At 42.1% G+C, this 8009-nt stretch overlaps 1 protein-coding gene across 1 annotated transcript; it reads left to right on the plus strand.

The window, feature by feature from the left end:
• Positions 1 to 256: 256 nt before the first annotated feature.
• On the plus strand, positions 257 to 8009 carry ASB8 (ankyrin repeat and SOCS box containing 8). The gene is made up of 4 exons (XM_006888154.1): positions 257 to 379; positions 2430 to 2593; positions 4132 to 4236; positions 6982 to 8009. Exons 2-4 carry the CDS (start codon positions 2465 to 2467, stop codon positions 7612 to 7614), a joined length of 867 nt encoding a protein of 288 aa, XP_006888216.1. The 5' UTR covers positions 257 to 379; positions 2430 to 2464; the 3' UTR covers positions 7615 to 8009.

An 8009-nucleotide genomic window follows, 5' to 3' on the forward strand; every position in this document is an offset into this window, starting at 1 on the left:
GAGAAGAGGTGTCCAGGCCCATTCTCAGGTTCTCAGGTAGAGACCTCTCATGGTGGAGAGGTCGAAGAAGACACGGAGGACCCCACTATCGCAGGCCTGGTCAAGCGCGCACAAAAGCTTTCTAGCTACCGTGAGACGCTCATGCGGATCTGAACCCAGAGCACTAAGAACTAGGAAAAATCGACCGTAAACCGCGGGAGCACCTAGCGTGCTCCGCGAGTCTGCGCAGGCGCACTCTGGTCCCAGACGCAGGTCCGTGCGCAGGCGCCCGTCCAGATCGGTCTTGTCCTGTAAACAGAGGGGGCCCGCTGAGACACCTCCTGCTTCCGGGTCACGCCTTGACAGCGGCTTTGGCGACCCCGCTCGGCCTCGCGCTTCGGTGAGTCCTGCCCCCTGTGTGGGAAGATGTGCAGCCGGCTTCCCCACCCTGGCACACCACACCCAGTAACGCTTCCTCCTCGGCTGCCGGGCCGCGGGGCTGAGAGACTTGGTTCTGGGCCTGGGGGAGACATCCGTGCCAGGGCTGGTCCGGTTCTAGGGCTTCCCGGGCGCAAACTGCGCGACCTCCTTTCAACCTCGACACCAAGAGATTCGCTAAGATTGCTGCAGCCTTTTTGGAGCTCATGTAGAGAGTGACAGCATACGTCTTTGCATGTATGGCAGGTCCCTTAGTTCCGCTTTGGAGGGACCGAGCTGCCGCGAGCCCTCAGGGCCCAGCAGGTGCGGCGCGCTGAGTGCGTCCCTGGCAGGGCAGGGGGTCTCCTTGAGGGGCGGCCCCAGACCTTGCTAGCCCAGCGCTTGAACGACACCTCTCTGCCACTTAGCTTCAAGCGTCGCAGTAAAAGCCTTTCGGAGATCGGAGGAGAGAGCTGTCAGTTTCTGCCGACTGAAGAGCCCAGTAGTGTCAAATGATGCGCCTGTGTTGTGTATGTTTCCTTGATCTACCCTCAGGGGGGTTCTGGTGGCCTAATGGGTTACACGTTGAGCTGACAGCCTAGAGGAAATGGTTCGAATCCACCTGCCCCTTTAAGGGAGACAGGATGGCAATCTCTTAAAAGCTCTCTGGGGAGTTGTCTGTTGCTGGAGGGGTTGAGTTTATTGACCCTTCAACAGGCGCGACCGGCTCATACTTTGACTTAGGGGTTCCTTAGGTGCAAAAGCACATTGAAAATGAGCGCAGTTTTAGATTCTCCCTTTCTTGGAATTCCTTGTTACAAAGAAGTTGAAGATACAGACCCTTTTTCTGAGAAATGCCCTAACGGCTGGAGAGATAAAAACCTATGCCAAATTGAAAATATTTTGCTATTTTCAGAGACATGTATATTGTGTGTAAATGCACTCAATAATAATACTAATAAGGTAGGGGCAAATATTCAGTTTGAGTCACTGATATATATTAACCGAATATTTTTCACTTTCATTCTATTAATTTGACTGTATATTTAAGCGTAAAATGGAAGCATAAAATGGCTGTTGATTAGCCAAATCAAAGTTCCTAGAACTAACATATAGCTCATGTTTAAACAGATACTCCATTATAAAAAGCAAGAATAACATGAGATAATAATTATTCTTAGTAATCATGCAAATAATTATTCCAAGTATTGGTCTTTTGGGGATTCAAAATAATAAGCTTTATATTGGTTCAAAAAGTATTTCTTGAAGATCTGCTCTGTACCAGACACTATTTGAAAGAAATACTATTTTTATCTTCAAGGAGTCTAAATAGTTACACATAGAGGGTCAATACAATGCTCAGTTTTCTCTACAGTTTTTGATACAGAGCATAGAAATGTATCTTTTTATTTGCTGTAATATTAAATGTTCCCAAATGTTGCTGTTGTTAGGTGCCTGTTGTCAACTTTGACAAGTAGCAACACCTCTTATAGCTGAGACTTTTTTTTATTGTTAAATTTAAGTATATTGCATTCTTCTTCCATCCTAAGATTCTGTCTCATGTGTTTTCCATATATTTGTCTAAATTTGTTTCTCACTTATAATAGTTACTGTGTTCACTTTACACTCTTCCATTTGCTTTCCTTAAACTTGAAAGTATATGTCATTGGTGCAAACCTGGAATTCTTTTCCTTCTCTAATTTTGGGTACATTACTCCTGAGCAGTTGTACTTTTACCTCCTCCTTATTTTATAGTATTTCACATGCTTCCTGTTTTCTTCTGTGCTGAAGACATTTGGAAATATTTGTAGATGCCTTGTCAGTAGTAACATAGATGCATTTGTTCCATGGCATTCTCCATCTCTTTTTACAGGCAACAGTTAACTTCCATACCCTTTAGTAGATCAACCAACCAGTATTTATTAAACATGCCCTTTTTGTGAGGCTCAGGGGAGGGGAGAGAAGTATAACCCCAGTACTAAAGGCAGGTGTGCTCAGTGATGTGATGTATGCCCTAACTCTTCTTGTTCCAGGCACTTTGGAGCATGTGAACATCCTCTGAGCCTTGATGAGTTCCAGTATGTGGTATATTATGCAGAGCATTCAGAGCAAATACTCTCTCTCAGAGCGCTTAATCCGAACAATTGCTGCCATCCGTTCCTTCCCACATGATAATGTAGAGGACCTCATCAGAGGGGTGAGTGTGCTATTACTGACACTAGAGTCTTTTGGGAAGTTTAGCTGGAAAAGTCCTGGGGGATCCTGATCAGTTACAAATCTCAAGGGCTTCTACACATGTTGTACTAAGAGATGAAAGAGTTGAGCAAAGCCAAGTTGGTTTTCAAGTTCTTTGAGAGCCTTTCTGCATATCTGAGTCATAATTATATGGAGAGATTTCACTTGCCCTGTCTCTTATCAAAAGTTCCCACTTCTTTTAGACTATATGAATTTCTTTAAAAAAAAGAAATCATGGTAATTAGTGACTTAAGAAAATCCGTAACTCCCTCATATCTAGCCATTGCTATTTAATTATTTTGTCATTACTCGCATCTTGGGTGTTTGCTTCTCTATTCCTGTTGAAGAGAAGTTGCAGGGTAATTTATCATTAGAATGTGCATCCAGATGGTTGCTTCTGATACCCTTTTTTAAAAACCTTAAGATCCTTCATAGCCTAGAACTCTTACGAAGTTATATGACACAGCTCTGAGAAGGAAAAGTCATACTGGGTTATTAGCTCATTCTCACAAAAGTGGTATCAGAAGACTGCAGTATCAGCAGTAGAAACATTGTCATGTTCTAATTCTAGCTCTACCTCTGAGTCAGTTGGTAACTTTGACTGTAACATCTCTAGTTCTTTTGTCAGATTTGGAATAGAAGCATGAGCTGGAGCTAGGTGGCAGTGAATGTTGATACTAAGAAGCTTCTCTGAAATGTTAAGTAGAAAGTAGTAAGGGGACTGTACTATTATCAGTGGTCTTCTGCTGAATGGCAAAAAGAGCAAGTCCTCATCATTTGCCTGGCCTCAGTCTCACAGACTCCCTTTCCTGACTTTTTCAAAGCATATTGGCCAAAGTGGGTTGCTTCTCCAGCTTTCCTGCCCAGTGATAATGTTCCCCGTCTTTTTAATAAGTGGAAAAAGTGATATTTTTATTATATATTATAAAAATACTGGGGTAATGGGGATAGTCTTGTCAGAGTCAATATGATTGGCACAGGATAGAGCAGGGTTTAGGACTGTTGTACATAGGGTCGCTATGAGTCACAGGCAACTTGACGGCACATAATAAAAATGTATTATATACATTCATATATATTATATAATAAAATGCATATATTATATATATTATTATATAATAGAAAGATATATTATAAAAATGTATATGTAACAAAAATGCCTATAGGAGACAAGGGATATGGCTTCCTAAATCTATAGCCTGTTCCCACCACTTTTACATATATGATTAGGTCTTCAGTGATGTCTCGATGACCAAATGACCGGCTTTCTTACTGAGAGACAAATAGCATGATCTAAGGAATAGACAGTTATTCTCATTTTTCTTCAGTGTCTTTTTGTATTTCCTGGGTTTGGCCACTGGTATTTTGCCCTTATCTGTTGTATTATAAAATTAGAAATTGGGATGTTTATGGTCTAATCAGGATTGCTCTCAGGAGTTCGTTCTCATCCTACTCAGTTAATCGGAGTTGAGTGCACTGACTGGTCTCCTTCTGCCCCAGGGAGCAGATGTGAACTGTACCCATGGCACGCTGAAGCCCCTGCACTGTGCCTGTATGGTGTCCGATGCTGACTGTGTGGAGTTACTCTTGGAAAAAGGAGCTGAGGTAACGTTTTAACATCTTATATTAATGATTCACTAAAACATGAGCTTCACATTTTCTTAGACTCTCTCCTTGTTTTTCTTCCCACTTGTGGTTTCACCTTCTAGCTCATGGTAATATTTGTTCTAACCAATATTAAACAAAACATAATGGTAAATAGCTAAAATAATCTTAAGGAGTTAATTCCTTTGTCTTCCTTTCTTCTCTTTAAGCATCCACGACTCCAAAAAGGCGTTTTCTCCCTTTTTCCTCTCAGCTCACCATCTGGTGGTTGTTTACTAAATGTTCTCTCATACACAGCTGATTGACTATCCAGGAGCTGTAAGTGTAGAGGCGCTTCAACTCTGATTAAATCTAAACCATTTGAGACCAGCTCTCAGATGTGCAAGAGTCCCTGGGTGGAATAAATGCTTAACATGCTCAGCTGCTAAGGGGCTGGTCATTCAGGTCTACTCAGATGAGCTCAGAAGAAGAAACAAAACAAAGCAGCCGTCACCACTGCTAATAAAGCACAGTTCTACTCTGATATAGGTGGGATACTCTGAATTGAAATTGGCATGATGGCAACTGGTTGGCTGTTCCTAGCTGATGCAAATTGGTTAAGCACCAAACTACTAACTGAAATATTGGTGGTTTGAACCCACCTAGAGGTGCCATGGAAGAAAGGCTTGACTGCTTCAAAATGTCACAACCTTGAAAACAGTATGGAGGGCAGTTCTGTTCTTTATCTAAGAGGTCTTCATGAATTGGAATCAACTTGACAGTAACAGATTTTATTTTTTAATTGTTTTATCAGATGTGTATTCCTTTTACCACTGTTGTCACTAGTAAATAAATGTCATTAGGCAGTCCCTTGCTCAGGATTAGAGTGCTTGTGCTATGATTATTTTCCCAGTGATTATTTTCTCTTTTAGTATATCTTGTTCATGTCTTCTTTCTGCTGTATCTCAAGGTTAATTAACATGGATTAATTTTTGACAGTAGACCGTGAACATTAGCAAGTATCAGCATAGTATATAATGAATGGTTAAAATAATAGCCAGACTTGATGGGTTCAAATTCCAACTCTGCTGCTTCCAACTGCTTGGCCTTAAAGGACTTAAAACTTGGCTCAGTCTCACCAGTTGTAGAATGGGAATAACAGTATCTTCTTCATAGGTTGTAAAGTGTTTGGAACACTGACCTGTAGAAATTGCTAAATGTTTACTAAATAAATAAAATACCAGTTTTACCTATGGATAATCTTGAAGGCTTATTTGCTGAGGCACTAATTTGAATTGTTATATATGAAGCTGACACATGGGCCCCCCCAAACATTCTGGTCAGTAAGAGATGTGGCTGCCATATCAGATGGTTGTGGTATTCTCTGTTCTGTAACTTCTGTGATTAAAAGGTCTGTGAATGACACTGCATTGAAAGCCAGTGATTAATGCCAATGATATCCAGGGAAACAATAGTATTTAGGCAAATAGACGATTGAACTCAAGTGTTTTGATTTTGCTTTATTTTCTTTTATAGAAAATACACTATACATTTGGAAATTTTAAAGCCTTGACTGTAGCCTTCAAAACTATAGGTGATTCATGTGAGCTCTGGTGGTCTAGTGGCAAGAAGCTGCACTGCAATCTCAGAGGTACACGGTTCAAATCCACCAGATGCTCTGCTGGAGAAGGAGGAACAATCTCCTCCTGTATCAGTCAGATCTGATTTGACGGTACACACAAAAAATAATGAAATAAAATAAAATAATTTTTAAAAAAAAACAATTATAGGTGATTCAGCAGTAGAATCTTTGCCTTTCATGTGAGAGAAGCGGTTCAGTTCTAGGCCAGTGCACCCCATGCACAGCCACCACCCGTCTGGCACTGGAGGCTTGTGTGTTGCCATGATGCTAAACAGGTTTCATTGGAATTTTCAGACTAAGACAGACTTGGGAGAAAGGCCTGGTGATCTACTTCTCTAAGGTCAGCTAATAAAAAACTATGAGCACAGTGGTCCAGTGTCCACTGATGGCAGTGCCAAGGTTTCATTCCACTGTACATGGAGTCATGAGTCAAGGACTGACCCCATGGCAGCCAACAACAATTACAGTTAATGCCAACACTCAGCAAGTCAGCCTCTTTCCCAGCATTGGAAGTTTGCTGTTCCCTCCACATGCTTTCATTCAAATTCTCTAGTGAACTCACAGTATATTCTTGCGAAGAGTTGACTTAACAGTTGGTACTTCTCTATTTGGTTGAAGAGCACATCAAAGCTACATGTACAGCTTTGGCCTCACTATTTTAAAGCCTGTTTGCCATTTGCCACAAAATAGATTATCAGGATAAATGAAACAAAATCTCTGCTTTGAAAAAAAAAAGTCTCTACTTTGGCTAGTATATTCAAGCTGCTTTCCAATAAGTTAGTTAGAGACGTTTCAAGGACTTAGATGCCATCTTCTCATTCTCTTTAGTCGACAGTATACATTTTAATGAACAGTAAATGGGAGAAATGAAGTAGCAGCAAAAGCTGAAAGCAGTACAGGTAATGAGTAGTGTGTTGTTTGGGATAGCTCTTTTCCTATTAGATCCTAAGCTCCTGTCATACTGCTACCTGGGTCACCAAGATTCTCTGGAACCCCTGTTCAGTATATAGAAAGATATTAGATGGAAAAAAAAAAGAAAGATATTAGATGGATGCATGGCAGCTGCTTGTCACCCTGTCTTCCTCCCAGTGTCTGTGTACCATAACAGTTCTTCCTCTCTACAGGTGAATGCCCTGGATGGTTACAATCGAACAGCCCTCCACTATGCAGCTGAGAAAGATGAGGCTTGTGTGGAGGTCTTATTGGAGTATGGTGCAAATCCCAATGCACTGGATGGCAACAGAGACACCCCACTTCACTGGGCAGCCTTTAAGAACAACGCTGAGTGCGTGCGTGCTCTCCTAGAGAGTGGGGCCTCTGTCAATGCCCTGGATTACAATAATGACACACCCCTCAGCTGGGCTGCCATGAAGGGAAATCTTGAGAGCGTCAGCATCCTCCTTGATTATGGTGCAGAGGTCAGGGTCATCAATCTAAAAGGCCAGACACCCATCTCCCGCCTGGTAGCTCTGCTAGTCAGGGGACTTGGAACCGAGAAAGAGGACTCTTGCTTTGAGCTCCTCCACAGAGCCGTTGGACACTTTGAATTAAGGAAAAATGGCACCATGCCACGAGAGGTGGCCAGAGACCAGCAACTGTGTGAAAAACTGACTGTCCTATGCTCAGCCCCAGGAACTCTAAAAACACTCTCACGCTATGCTGTGCGCCGTAGCCTGGGACTCCAGTATCTGCCAGATGCAGTGAAAAGCCTTCCACTGCCAGCTTCTTTGAAGGAATACCTGTTGCTCATAGAATAATGTGGGGGAGATGTTTGTACCATCATATAGACAACTATGGGTCACGTTTCCCCCTGCAGTACTGTCTCTTTGGCATGAAAACAGGAAAAGCAGTTGTTCTTCCTGTGTGATTTATAGATTTTTGAGGCAACATGTCACAACAATGACCTCCACACCACCTCCCCTCTCCAAACCAAACAACAAACATTTGCTTACTTTTGTTTTCTGTTTATTGCTTACTTAGCTTGTTATATTGCACCCTGCAAAAGAGGTAACCCCTACTCGGCCCTTTAGGGAAAGAGTCAACAGTGCAACTGAATTTCTGTGGGAAGATGAAAAGTATTTTAAAAATGTGCATGCGATTTTCCCTGGGGACATGAGTAACTTGTCAGAAGAATCCCTCTAGAATCATTTTA

This window comes from Elephantulus edwardii, unplaced genomic scaffold (assembly GCF_000299155.1).
Source record: "Elephantulus edwardii isolate Elephantulus edwardi_28Jun2011 unplaced genomic scaffold, EleEdw1.0 scaffold00065, whole genome shotgun sequence".
Taxonomy (NCBI): domain Eukaryota; kingdom Metazoa; phylum Chordata; class Mammalia; order Macroscelidea; family Macroscelididae; genus Elephantulus; species Elephantulus edwardii.